Raw genomic sequence first — 14,455 nt, forward strand, 5'->3', positions numbered from 1 at the left:
GCTTCTTAAAGCAGTAAGCCAAGTGGTGAGCAATGTCACTGCAAGTTCCAGCTGGGAAACACTGAGAAATCAGCTGGGCTTTCTCTCCTGGGAGGGTGAGGAGACTAAGGCCGGGTAGGCTGGCAGCAGCACGTCGGTGCCAGAACTGCGCCCAGGAGGCCCCGCCCCCAGATTGCAGACACTGTGCTCTGCGCTACCTGCCAGCTCTGCAAGGAGGTGAACCGGGCAGTTCACCCATCCTGAAAGACGGATGTATGGCTGTCTAAGCCACAGGCAGCTTCTAACTTACAAGGGGAAGGTGAAGACCAAACAAGCAGGACAAAAGGCTGCTTGGGAGCGGACCTTGAGGAGCAAAACTCAGTCTGAATCAAGGCAGCTAAATGGGGATTTCACTGAAACTTAAGAACTCAGGAGGGACCTGGCAAGAAAGGGCCATGGGAATGCACAATGCAAACCAAGGAGAAGGAAAAGAGCGGACCCTGCATCGAGCTCCCTGCTCTCGAGTACTTTGTATGGAGAGACCGGGGTGGGAGTGGGGTCACGATGTGTGAACTCCATTCCCTGGGCTGCTGGGCTACCAAGCTGCCTGCAAATGACCACCCGTTCTTTAATAAGCAGGACTGAGACTAAGGGTCATCGCCCTGGGTGTCGGCCTCCGTGTCTACAAATCACAGTCTCCGCTAGGCTGTGAGTCGGGCGTGGGGTGAGCTGGATGACACCATACCTGCAGGCATGGTTCTTGCAAAGACAAAGTTGGAGGCGCTGCAGCCAAGCTTCTCAGCTTCGTGGTTACAGCTGTGGATATCGATTCGGTACAGAGTAAAAGGCCGGAGGTTGGAGATGACAGTTCTCTCCTTGTTATCCACTCTGCTCTCGAAGAAAGGGTACTCGGTCTCGAGCTCTTCCGGGTCTGTGATGTTGTAGGTGTCCACCACCGTGGTGTTCCTGTTCCGGCTGGACATGGTGGTGTTGGCGACCTGCATGACCTCCCTCCGCTTCCGTTCAGGTCTGCAAGGAAGAGAGAGAGAAATGTGGCTTGTGAGTGAGGGCTTCCACCTCTTTTGTCTTTTCTGTGACTCGAGTCAGAGAAAGAAAAGAAAAATCTTCACCTTGGAATAAAAGGAGCTACTCAACCCCCTTGCATAAGAACCAACAAATAATAATACAGGGATTTCCTTCCTCATTATTTATTTTGCTTTCTCTATGCTGTAAACCTCAGCCTCAACGTGCAACCTGCCCCCTGGCTCCCTGAGTGGTTACTCAATGGTATCTAGAGGCAAACTAACACCTCAGCCCCTCCAGTGGGGAGGCTCAGTAGCACCTGGGCTGTTTCCTCAGAGCTGTTACAGTGGACAGGGCCTGGGGAAGGGAGGCCACCCAGGACGCTGTCGGGAAGGCAGGGGGCCAGCAGAATGGCACGTCCTGATTCTCTGTAAACAGCCGCACGTCCACACCGTGTGACCAGCAGCTAATGTCATGGCCAGCTTTTCCCACACCCACCGATGGGACAAATTACTCCTGTCAGAAAACCTTGTTTACTCTTCAACATCTGTTGATATTTCAGTCACTTAAACCAAACTTTGTGACTTAAACTATAAAGGCAGGGATCAATGAAAGGCACTTGGCACCAGATACTGACTCCAGAAAGGAACTCATGACCTCAGGCTGCCATCCTACTTCAAGACACATGGACGTGGACGGCGAATAGCGTCATACTCAACCTGACTTGACTGGTTTTAAGCTCTAAATAAACTGTTCTTAGAATGAATTGAAGGAAATAAAAATCGTCTTTGGAGAATTTAGTTGTAAAACAGAAAAGCTTCCTTTATGATTTATTCAGCCGTTCTGTTACCCAGACACTCCTTTTACCCAAATTCTGTGGGAAATTGTGTGGACATCAGATGTACGCCTCAGTAGGAGGCGTGAAAAATCCCAAACGTGAGGTTCTTATCAACTGTGGCCCCTCACCATGGGCAAACTAGGATATTATGTCTGTCCTGTGAAATGAAAGGACAGCAAGTGCGACTAGACTTCAGACAGCGGCCATCAAGACCGCGGGGTGGACACACGCATTCATCAGGGGAATGTGGTGTAGAGGAAACTTATTTTGAACTCAACAATGCAAACACAAGGCATTCCTGAAATCTGTGTCACCCACAGCTCTGCCTTCCTATCACCTGATCCTGTGTTCTTGGACTGATGAGGAAAACAGGCACTGTCTTGTAACTATCAACAGAAAGCTAGGGGCTCTTCAGTGAAACCTTTCCAAAGCCTGGACTCACAGCCTGAACCTCGGACAGGTCTTTGGGAAAAGACGGCAATGTAGCCGGCAGCCTCTGCTGGATAATAAACAGATGGCTCCTGCTGGCCTGTCTGGGATGCTCTAAATCCATCCTCTTCTGTGTCCAAAGGAAGTAACACCGGCCAAGCCCCTGCTGGCACGGGGGGCGATGGACTGTGTTGAGAAGCAATGCCATGAAGGGAAAGAGCCCCGGTGTGTGGGGAAGAAGGGCTAAGCCCCAAATCCATAGTTAGTGAATCAGGGTGGTGGAGAAGCCACTGAACCCAGGTTCTAGTTTTAAAACATCTTTGAGCTCTTTTCCATCCTCAAACTTTCTGATTCTCGAGACCACACGTGATATACAGGATATCTGGACCAACACATGAACTGCAGCCATATCAATCACCCGTGAACAGGAGATGTCAACGGCGGGGCAGGTCGGGAGGTTCCATGGTTTTAACGGCAGGAGAGGAGGGGGCAGAAAGCTGCTAAGTGACCGATAGCTTCATTCTGAAAAGGAAATAGTGCCTCCACTTCCAAAAGGTCTTGATTTCCTGTTTTAATGATTTTTCAAAGTAAGATATCTATCTTTGACTAGTATACAAATATCAGGAAGGTCACGTGACAGAAAATAAAAGTCTCTTTCAAAACCATTTGTTGCTACAACCTAAGAGAGCTTTTAAGGGCAAAGCAACTGCAGGATAAACAGAAGCTCGGGACTGCTGGTGCCCCTCTGGGTCGGGAGCTGGAAGAAGAGTGATCCCCAGGACAACGTACTGGCAGTGGGCTGGCAGCTGGGGCGCCATGGGGGTCAGGAAACGGGCTCGTAGGTATAATGCTGGCCTGAATCTTGCTCCTTTGCCCAGATTTCAGGCATGAGGTTGTTTCTAAACTCTGTGCTACAATTTTTCAGGAAGACAAAGGAGCCATCAGTCACCACTCTGTTTCCATTTCCTTCCCCAGACATCACGAGGCTGCCCTGCTAAATGTCCCTCCACTTTTCTTTTCTTTCTTTCTTTCTTTTTTTTTTCTTGTGGTAAAACAAACTTTTAAAGTTAAAAAAAAAAAAAACTAACAAAATTTTGTCATTTTAACCACTTTTAGGTGCACATTTCAGTGTCATTAATTACATTCATAATTCTGTGTAACCATCACCACTATTTCCAAAATCTTTCATTACCCCAAACAGAAGTTCTATACGCATTAAGGAATAACACCCTATTTCCCCTCCCCACAGCCCCTGGTAACCTCTAATCTACTTTCTTTTGCCATGAATTTATCTGTTCAAGATATTTCATACACATATGGAAGCATACAATATCTCCTTCTGCGTCTGGGTGCTTTCACTCAGCATAATGTTTTCAAGGTTCATGCATGTGGTAGCCCATGCTTCAGAATCTCATTCCTTTACAGGGTTGAATAATATTCCATTGGAGGGCAAGACCACATTGGTTCATCCATTCATCTCCTGGTGGACACATGGGATGTTCTCAGCTTTTGGCTATTTGAATAATTCTGCTCTAAACATTTATCTTCCTCCGCTTTTGTCCCCACTAGGCAGAAGCAGAGGCTGGAGCAGCGGAGCAGACAGATGCCCTGGCGTCGGTCGGGCTGCTTGGCATGGAAAGGCTGTCTTTTGCGCAGCTTCACAAACTGCTTGTCAAGGGTGCCAGTGGCTCTCGGTTATGCTTTGAAGTTGGGCCCCTTTCAAAACTGACTCTGAGTCTCTCCCTCTCCCTTCGCTCCGCCTTGGCCAGGCTGGGAGGCCGCAGGGAGGCGTGGGAAGGGCAACCGAGGGCCCAAACCCGGCTCCTCTGCTTGCTGGCGTGTGCTTGGCCAGGTGATTGCCGCTCTCTGCGCCCACGTGCCCCCCACAGGGGCTGGGCGGCCACAGGGCAGCTGCACCTGTCACCTGCCAAGCTGACAGCCCCCCACAGCTCAGGCCGTGAGCTCCGGCCCGTTCCATGAGGGCTGAGTGGCTTGGGTAGTAACCCCACTCGCCAAGCTGGCCGCCTACACTGTTGTCCCTCCTCAACAGCCGCTGGGTCTCACCTTTGAGGCTGTTGACCTACACACCACAGGGTGGAGAGAAAGCACCAGGACCTGCCCAAGGACCCTCTCAGAGGACACGGTACCTGGGCACGAAGATGGCGTTGTGCAGGAAATTCTCGAAGACCTTGCGGTACTCGGCTTCCTCCTTCTCGGCCTGCTTCTCGGCTTCGGTTTTGGGGCAAGCGCAGCACGGCCCTTTCTCCCCACCACACACTTCGGTCTTGGGATTCTCCGTCACCTCCTCAACGTCGATGGTGCCATCGGCGTACTTCCTGATGGGGATTTTGTCTGCTTGGAAAAGAATAGCCCAACGAGAGCCAAGTTACACAGGCTGGTGAGGAAAGGAAGAGCCATCAGCACCTGGGCTCACGACCACAGCTGCTTCCCGACAGACAGCTGATGCTGGCCCCGGTGTATGTGGCCTCGGGGTTTGGGAGTCACAGCCACAGGTGTCTCCTGCCCCTCCCACCCTCACCTTTGGAGCAGTAATTGTGCCGGTAAAGGTAGCTGTCCTGGGGCTGGCGCTGCCACCTTACGATGTAGTAGCTCAGGTTGCCGTTGGGCAGGGAAGGAGGGTTCCACTTCACGATCAGCTGAGAGGAGGAGTTTGATGCTGAGAGTACATCCAGGGGGATGGAAGGAACTGGAAAGGGGGACAAAGGACATTTCAGAAAATGGAACGAACCCAAGATCCTGGCTGTCAGATACCCAGAGCAAACCCACAAGAAGCCAAAAGTCTGATCTCCACAGGAAAATGGCGGTGAACACTGAAACACAAAATGAAAACCGAACCTTGTTTCGAAATTGTATTACTTTCCCTTTATAATATCTGTTCTCTGTGATAACAAACATTACTGAGCTGCAGGTGGAAAAGGGTGGTGGGAGCACAGCCAGGGTTGGAATGGATGACTTAAAACCCACAGTTAATGCAAACACTGGACTTTCCTCATTTACTACAGCTGCCATCCTCCAAAACATTTAATGCCAGCAGTTTCAGCAAATGGTAAAACTGACTGACTTGCATTTCATCTGAGATTTTGAATCTCTGATAAAAATGGCAAAAAGCCAAAATGAAAGGGGGAAGTAAAAAGGGTGCTGGGGAGAGAGAGTGTGTGTGTGGGGAGGGAGAGGGAGAGGGAGAGAGAGAGAGTGAGTGTATGGGGGGCTTGGAGGAAAAAGTAGTGCAAAGGGCCAGTAAATCTACTGATTGTATAATCATGATTCAATGGAACTATGGAGTCAAAACTATGAGAAGCAGTCTAAAAACACCTCGAACACACATAAAGCCCCGATTTCAAGTAACGGACTCTGTTAGCAGCAAAAGAACATTGATTTACAGGCAAAGCATAAGAATCTGGTCAATATTTACTTACTATTGCCCCTAAACCCAAACCTGGAGCTGAACTGTGTATAAATGGCAAATGCATCCAGGGACCACTGAAATCTTATTCTCTTTGGGTTCAGAAAAAAGCATCAATTTTGGTAGATTTTCCAAAGTGCAAAAGACACCTTCGTTGTATGTCACTTAAGCATAATGGCCATGTAAGCTGCTTTTAAAATTTAAAAGCTTAAGGTACAAAATCTTATACACAAGGGTCTGAACACTTGTAAGGAAGGAAACTTTAGGAAAAAGTTATGACTAATACTAACTTTTTCTCGGAAAACATTTTACTGAATGCTAGGCCACTTTAGTGCTTCCTAGAATAAGTACTTCAGAAACACACAGCTCACCCCTAGATGTTTCAATAACAGTTGTCACAAAAAAGCCTAGGCCACGGACCAAGTCAGTCTCTGTCCCTACCACTTGTGAGGACAGACGCCAAAATAGAGCAAACTGACTCAATTTGTACAGTGCTTTGTTTTCCATTTTTGGTGAAAGGAAACAAGTTTCTTAAGAATTGGTCTTAACAAAGAAAGACTTTTATTTTCCCCAAATTAGCTACAATGAATTACTTGCAAATTTTTAGGCTGAACAACTTGTTGTGTTGCCTTTGAGCCTCTGCTACAACATCCCAGGCCTAGAATCAGAAGCCTGTGTCACATTTATTGATATAAACATTGTGCCATCAGTGACATGATAGTAGCCACTTAGAGGATCATAGAGATGGAACAGGGGAGGGGAGGGGAAAGGAGGAGGGGGCAGGAGAACATGAGCAAAACGATTTCCCCACCAACATTTTTTCCTCACCCTCTTTGCCATTTAAATTCATTTCGTGCCAGTTTATGCATATTTTACAGCAGCCTATGTATTGTAACAATGGCCATCATCAAAGAATGTTTATCAGTGCCTTTTAAAATGATGTGCATTTCCCTACTTCTAACCTGGTTTTTATATACTTGGAAAATATACACAAATGTTTGCTCTCCTTAGTTCCAGATTCTGGAGCTGAGAAATGAGTTGGTTTAGAAAACGGAGATCGGGGAGAAGGAGGCACATTTTCATCAGTGAACACTTGGAATGTCCACAACATGGTTCATCTCATGTTTTTCAACTTTTGTCTGCTTTCTTGGAACCCTAGCCACTACAGGACGAAGGTGAGAAACCAGGGAGCCACCTGAGGTAACTGGAACAACAACCAGGGTTTCAGTTCCCAGAGGTCCAACTGTTCAAATAAACAAGAAGGGCAGCCTTAGAGGACCGTATCCAGTCTGGGTCTCCCAATGAAACCAACCCAGCACCCTGGAGGACCTGAGCTCACTGGTCCAGGACAGTCAGAATGATAATGGAAGATGGTACCAAGTCCAGAAGATGGCCTGGAAGAGGCTAGGGAGTGGGAAAGAAATATGATACAGTATTATATATTGACAAGACAGACAAATAAAAGACAGACTGGCCCAGGACAGGGAGAGACAACAGGCACAGCTCAGTGTCAGCCCTCTGACTACATCTTGTCATGAGTGAGGACCCTGAGCTGACGAGGCGTGGGACGGCAGGGATGGTGCGTGAATACCTGAAGCGTTGGTGCGAATGTACAAGATCTCGCTCTTGGCTCCACGGATGTGGTCATTCTCCACCATGGTGAGGGTCACAGCCTTGACGTAAACGGCATACTGTGTCCAGGGCTTCAGTCCATGCAGTAAAATGCCGGGCTCCGCGTCCTTGTTGGGTGGGAGGTCCACATCTACCATGTTCCAGCTGTTGGAGCCACAGGCATCCTGCCCGTCATACTCTGTGACGTTTTTAAAGGGTCTAAAACACAATCGATGAAGCTCAGAGAATGTTTTAGGCCGCTGACATCAAAGCTCTCAGAAACCTCCCCCCAGGGCCTCCCCCATCATACTTTCTATAATGGGAATTCTAGATAAAAACGAATCATCAATTAGACCTTTGTAGAAGAATAAAATTAAGCCACCGGACTCCAGGTTTCACAGTTCTGTACACACGATAGAGTCGAACCCTCTGCCTCAGGAAGAGGAAGTTCCATAATTACTGGGATTGGAAATGCTGCTCCTTAAGAATATACGCAAATGCTCTTTCCCTCTCTTCCCCATTTTTTCACCATTAAGAAAAAACAAGAGTAGTCATTTAATGCAAACATCATTATTGATAAAGAATAACTTCTGGAGAAAAATGCCTTTGCTACAGAAAAACAACTTCTCAAATACAGCTTCTAAAATCTAATATGCTCACAAACAATTCTGATTGCTTAAGTATCTGATAACATTCAAATATTTAGTTTCCAGATTATCTCAGACACTAACGTCACTGTCAGGGCACTGGTAGACCGTTAAAGAGGATGATGATTCTGCACAGATGCGGAGCTGGGCAGGGATTCCACGCCTCTCAGATGAAAGGGCCAGACAGACACTGGCTTCTGAAACAGACATTCACACACCCCTCCCTGTCGCTGTGATGGAAGATGAGTGACTCCCACGTGCAGGGACAGTGAATGCCTGATAATCTCGCATCCTGCTTTTCTCATGGCAAGGGCACTCCCAGGGCCCCGGCTCCAGCAGGGGCAAAGGGTACCAGATGCTGCCACTGGTGGCTCTGGTTCCAGCTCCGGGGAAGCCAAGCACCTGGGAAAGGGACCTATGGCATCAAGGTGGGACCTGGGTGAGGAGGGTGACTAAGAGGCCTGGGGGAACCACCTGGATACAGGAGGCACAGGAAGGAAGGGGGAGACCAAGAAGAGCTGCCATCTGGAGGGATGTCCTGGCTGCCCAGGCAGGCAAACACCCTCTGAAGGCACAAGAAAAGCCCCCAGTAGATTTTGGGAGAAATTCTGAAAGATTTGAGACATGAAGGTCAGTCTCTCTCCATTCTCCGTCCCTTGTTTGGAGGGCTTATGACCTAGAGCAGAAGGCCACACCTTGGGAGGGGCCACAGATAGAGTGACCAGAATAGATGATGGACCCACCGGGAGGTCACCTCAAGGGGAGCTGAGCATCCTGAGGGGTGTTCCCAGACTATGGATCAGGGGGACCAAGGCTGCAATGATATTGCAACCAGACCCTCCAACCCCGTTCATGAACGTCTGGACTGACCTAATTCTCCACAAAACAAGTTTTCCCCTTTGGACTTATTTTATTCAAGCACCTCTAATCACCCACTGAAGAAGGAAAGGCCTCAAGCTAACACTGTTTTGTTTGTAGCTGTCACTGGCGGTGATGGATGTCACGTGACAGACAGGAGGGTGGCGAGGATGAAGCCCTGCCAACACGTCACCAAGCACAGACACTCACGCTTCCTTGTAGTAGACGGTGAAACTGATGAGGTCCCTGTAGTCAGGGGGCCGGTACCGGTGCCAGGTGATGATGATGCGGTTCTTCCACGTGGTGGTGGAGGTGAAGTGCAGGACGTCACTTTCACCTGGGGCAGAGGCACATCCATGAGTGACACCCATCTATGTCCTTTCCCTCCACGTGTCTGAGAGGTCACCTGCCCTGTACTATGGCCCTCTCCCCCAAAGCTGTCTGTACTTGCAAAGCCCCTTTTTGGACTTCTCAGTGGCTTTCTTGTTTCTACTAAGGACCCAAACATTGCGCTACGTGGCCTCCAAGGGGCTCGGTCCTTTGTTTTAGTACACTTGGTGGCTCTGGACGTGAACCTGTGAGTGATTCCTAACCTGAAGAGAAGGACCTCTGGATGGAGCAAGGTGGCCTTGTCTCTGCTCTTCCCTAAGATGCCGGCCACCCAAGGGGCTGGGGAAGGTGAGAGTGGACCTTGATGCTGGGTGGACTCTTCTTAGACATGACGACACCTGTCTTGCAGTTGTGGATATCTGCCCGCTTGTGTCAAATTACCAAAGACAGGTAACAGAACAGCTGTGCCACAGAGGGGAACTTTTCTTAGTCCGCACACGGTATCGACACCTTCCTGTGCAAGGACACAAGAACGCCTTGGCGGCTCCAGCTAGCGCTGACGCGCAGCGGGGAATGGATTGAGCGCTGATCGGACCCATTTCACTTGGAACAGCCTTCTGCGCTCTGTGGGAAGGAAGCCTCTGCTGGTGAGGCATGATAGGGATGCTGCCCCGAGCCCCCTCGTGCTCCCGGACCTGATTCAAACTGTGATGAGAACCCGGGAAGAAATGATGATTGCCTCCCTCGTGGAGACACGAAGCTCTCCTACGAATTGTCCTTCCCCCCGTGTCTGCCCGACTCCCACTGCACCCTCAGCAGGTGAAACAGAGGCTAAAGGCAGTTAAAAACTGAGAAGTCTCTGGGGCAAAACGTGATGGATTGAGATGGGAAAAACGTTGCAGTTCCTGCTAAAGTGTTATTTAGAGAGGAAACATGATTTCATTTTCAAGGGAAAATAAATGGCTACTGCATTCATGACCTGACAGGTCAGACTGGCCCACTCTAAGGAAAACACTTTGACAGCACTCTGCTGCATCCGCTTCTGCTATGGTCTGAACGGGGAATGTGGTGAGGGCTGTGGCGCGGCATGTGAGGGAGAAGGCCCTTCAGCTCTGCGTCTGGTTTCTCGACTCTAAAAACTCTTCCTGAGCAACTCGAGTGTCTACCAGGTAAATCCAGAGCCAGCAAAACGAAGTCCAATGCTGCCGGTTTCGCAGATTCTCTTGCGCCGTGAGCGCACGTGCAAATCACCCTGGATCACGTAGATTACTCTTTTCTAATACCTGTCCCTTATCAAAAGCCGATGGTGGAGAGACTACTTTTATAACTTGATCCAGCCACACAGAACCACACCATTTTTAAAAGCAGTTTTACATACAGGGTTAGGTGAGAAACTCACCGCTCAGAGGCAAAACCTTAAAGCAGAAGTCGCATAACCAGTGTAAGATTATAATTATATTGTTCTAAATTTAAAAAGCAGTATCAATCCAGGGAGGCAGGTTCCCTCCACCTTTCATGTTGTGGTAGGAACCAGGTGGAGGCCAGGTCAGGGACGGGGGCCCCTGGCCTCCCCTCCACTCCAGAGATGGAGGGCCGGGTTTGCTCCCTCCCGGGGCCGGACAGGACCAGCTCTCCCCTAGAAAATAATCCAACCGTGTGCCTGAGCATAAAAGACACTTAACTCTGTGTATTCTGTAAGCACCTCTTTAAAATCTGAGTGAGAACACATTTACAAATGTTTAGCACATACAAATAGATGCTACGGAAAATTTACAAATATGAATCTGCCCCACTACTGCCTTTGAAGATATCCACGTGTGAGCAAAGTGCTCATTAAGGAGGCCCCATATGAAACAAGGAGGGGGCCACGAACGGAAGCTGCTGTGTAGATAGGAGGAGGGTCCACTCACAGGAGGCTCTCTCTCCGTTGTTCCTGGTGTTTATGTCCCCTTTGCTCTGGCGCCCTTTAGTCCCCGTCACTTCCTCCATGCGGTAAATCTCGGAGACACACAATTTGGGATTGAAAGCAAAGTACATTTTCCCGGCTTTGATGGTCAGGTTGCGGTGGTCCCAGTCCCACAGCTGCTGCAAGTTCTGGTTGTCGAGGACGTAGAAGGAGTAATTCCTAGAAGCACAGAAATCAGCATCAGCACCCTTGCCCTTTGCCACCAGACACCCCATGCTGTGCCTCTTCGCCACAAGGCTCCAGAAAACACTGCCTTTGCGGGTAAGAGATGTAGTTATTAATGGTATCTAAGAAAGAATAGTCACTGTTAGCAATAACAACAATATGATTCAAGGACAATATCAAATAGATAAAACACTAATTAATTTGATGACCCCTATTACCAACAATAATGCCTCTCACACTGGAGGATGCTACTGAAATCATTCCCTAGAAATGCCTCTGGTTATTTCTCTGAAGCAGAGTACATACAATGAGCTTGAAATCAGTCCATGGGAGAACAGATATGCTCTGCTACTCAACCGGAACAGCTTACAAATTTGCTGTAGAAAGTCGATGCCATTATCCTTGGGGGTAAATCCCATCCCATCCGTGCTGTCAGCAGCATATGACGGTGTAGAAGAGAGAATGGGACAGGGAGACAGACTCGGGGGTGAACCCACCCTGGGTCAGCTCCCTCCTCCAGATTCATCCCACCCTGAAAAGCCTCAGCCGAAGTCCTCGGGGAAGGTGGGGGAAGATAAATGGCTCCCGATGGGCATTCCCCCAGGCCACCCATCCAGGCAACAGCAACTCAATGTCCAACAAGTTTAGGGTGCACAAAGCTTATTTTCAGAGGGCTGGGCCCCACCCCGGGAGTTTCTCATTAGGAAGTCTGGGTGGGCTGAGAATCTGCATTTTTAACTAGCGCCCAGGTGATGTTGGGACCACACTTGGAGAACCACTGCTCTAACAGACCCTGGGCACCACCGAGGGGCTGGGGGTCCAAAGCCGACCAAGTCAGACATCGGTCCTGCTCCCAGTGGGTGGACGCAGAAGCAGTAGACCCAGCTGCTTCTGAAGGAGAGGTGGGGGGACAGCCAGCATCGGCAACCACTACCACTGGCCACCCAGAGACAAACCCATACCCGGGGAGGCAAGAGAGCAGACAGCTCCGGCTTGGGGTCTGGAGAAACAGCCTTGCAGGTCCTTTCTGTCTGGGTCCGTTGGTAAACCAGGCAGGCAGGGTCACAGATGCCATCTGAGTCCTCTGTGCTGACAGGTCTGCTCCCCACAGAACTCAGACCCTTCTCCCCCTCCTATCCCCCAGCCTGTTTCCTTCTGGGGCTCACTCAAGCACCTTCTACAAAACTGAGTCTAAGTACTGGTGCCACATTTTGAGTTATGTCTAGGACCCACTCAGGGATCCAACACATAAACAGTAGAGAAGGAAAGGATCCCAACCTTCTTTCCAGAGCCGGGACAGCTCAGACAGAAGCCCAGAGACCTCCTCTGCCCCGGGTGGTGTCCACTGGGCACCTCTGTGCATCCGGTGAGGTTCACTTACACCCGGACCAGGACCTCTACCAGGACTCTACCCGCCGGTCAGTCCACAGCCTGAGTCTCACTCATTGAGAGCAAAGCAAAAGCCATGGTTCCAGTGCTGTGAAGCCCACCTGTACATTTCCCCGGGAATTCATGAGGCATTCAGAGACAGGGGTCCAGGACTATCAATGCCATTTATGAGCTGCACAGCCACAGGCAGGTCACTCAGTGCTTTCTGTAGCTCCGTTTACTCACTTATTGGACAACAAGGGGCACAAACGGTGTCATATGAGCTCCCTGTCGGTTTTAAGGGCCCAGGAGGAGTTACTGAGCTGAGGTGGGATCTGCTCCCCCAGCCTGAAGCCCAGCCCCTCCACGAGCACCAGGTCACGTCGGTGCAGGTGCTGGGGGTGGGGATCCTGCCCACACAGGGGTGCAATGAGCCAATAAGTCCAGAGGCAGCACCTCAGAAACTAAGCCAGGCTCCTCACAAACCCACCTGAGGCCTCGACACATTCACGGCCACCAAACCATGTGACAAAAACTGGCAAGTCAACAAATCCTTTCCTTTCAGCAAGAGCTCACTCCCCAACATCTGCTGGAAAAGGAATGTAAGACATTGTCCAAAGGAATCTAGACTTGGGCTACGTACCACAAGGCCATGTGTGCAGGAGGGTGGTGTGGCAGGTGGAAGGTGGGGTCCACAGTGCCCCCCCCCACCATCTGCTCCCTCACTGCCAGGCTGCAGGTGATGCTGCTGGGAGAAGGGGTGTCTGCAGAGTTATACAACCGGAGGAAGGGTTCACAGGTGGAGGCAGATGTCTCCTATCATAGGCCATTCTTGCCCTCAGAATACTCCCAGCTCTGAAGGACACTCTGCGGCATCAACACGAACCCCGTGGGTCTGGCTGCTCCTAGGTTCCCAAGTAGGCCACATGGGACAAAATCTCCTTGTTGGTGCAGAAAGCTCTGGGCCGGGAGTAAAGGCCAATTACCCAGGTCAAATTGCTGACTCAACCTAGGACGAAGCTTTTATTTTAGTAAACTAATTTCACTAGCAGAGAACATAACCGCACCGAAAATACCTTCTGAACAAAACATGCTTCTCCCCAGGGGAGGGAGCATGAATTATAAATCAGGAATTTGACAAATGAATGGCAGACACACTGAAATTCTGTGTATGTGACTAATCACTTTGAAAAGCAAGATTATCTTTTTACAGTAAACATAAACATTTTTTTACAACACTGAGAAGGCCTGGAGCCAGGATACCAATATCAATAAAACCGGGCGTTATGGAGCTTGTGTAAGCGACAGAAAAATAAAAGTGAAACCCTCAACACAATGATAATCAAGCCATTCACGAGCTGCCTGTCAATACTGCTCTTGTTTTCCCAACCCCAGCTGGAGGCCCGGCTGCCCACACATTCCTTCCACGATCAGGTAAGGATTAAAAGACGGTAAAAGGCAGAAACTTGTCTGCATATCTTCAACACACACATATACACACTTAGATTTTATTGTTCCCTAAAGGAAATGCCTGTTTAAGTCAATTATTCTGTAAATGTGATTTCCTAATTGTTTCTAAGCTGCTGCCTTTACATTCAAAACATATTTAAAAAAATTATCTGTTTATTCTTCTGTCCCTTACACAGGCTCCGTGGTGCCTGGGTTTTATCTATATTGGTATCCTGGCCCCAGCTCTCTTCAAGGTTGCAAAAAATGTTTGTTTCTATGCTTGGGTGGGCCCCATCTGCCAAAATGTAGACCAATGTGGGAGGTTATCTCCTTGAGGACATCTATGTATTATCTGCATCAATATTCTA

General features: G+C 49.3%; 1 protein-coding gene across 6 annotated transcripts in view; it reads right to left on the minus strand.

Annotated features, from left to right (window-relative positions):
* Positions 1 to 14,455, minus strand: part of IGF1R (insulin like growth factor 1 receptor) — a 305,216-nt gene that overhangs the window by 39,167 nt on the left and 251,594 nt on the right. For 4 of the 6 annotated variants that reach the window (XM_079912984.1, XM_079912983.1, XM_079912981.1 and 1 more), the window contains 6 exons: positions 11,050 to 11,264; positions 9,020 to 9,146; positions 7,285 to 7,523; positions 4,809 to 4,976; positions 4,417 to 4,624; positions 725 to 1,008 (listed from right to left, as the gene is read on the minus strand). In XM_079912984.1, the coding sequence (XP_079769110.1) occupies positions 725 to 1,008; positions 4,417 to 4,624; positions 4,809 to 4,976; positions 7,285 to 7,523; positions 9,020 to 9,146; positions 11,050 to 11,264 (1,241 nt within the window). The remainder of the gene's footprint in view (positions 1 to 724; positions 1,009 to 4,416; positions 4,625 to 4,808; positions 4,977 to 7,284; positions 7,524 to 9,019; positions 9,147 to 11,049; positions 11,265 to 14,455) is intronic. The other 2 variants (XM_079912985.1, XM_079912982.1) reach the window with 1 other exon arrangement.

This window comes from Stenella coeruleoalba (genome assembly GCF_951394435.1).
Source record: "Stenella coeruleoalba genome assembly, chromosome: 2".
NCBI lineage: Eukaryota > Metazoa > Chordata > Mammalia > Artiodactyla > Delphinidae > Stenella > Stenella coeruleoalba.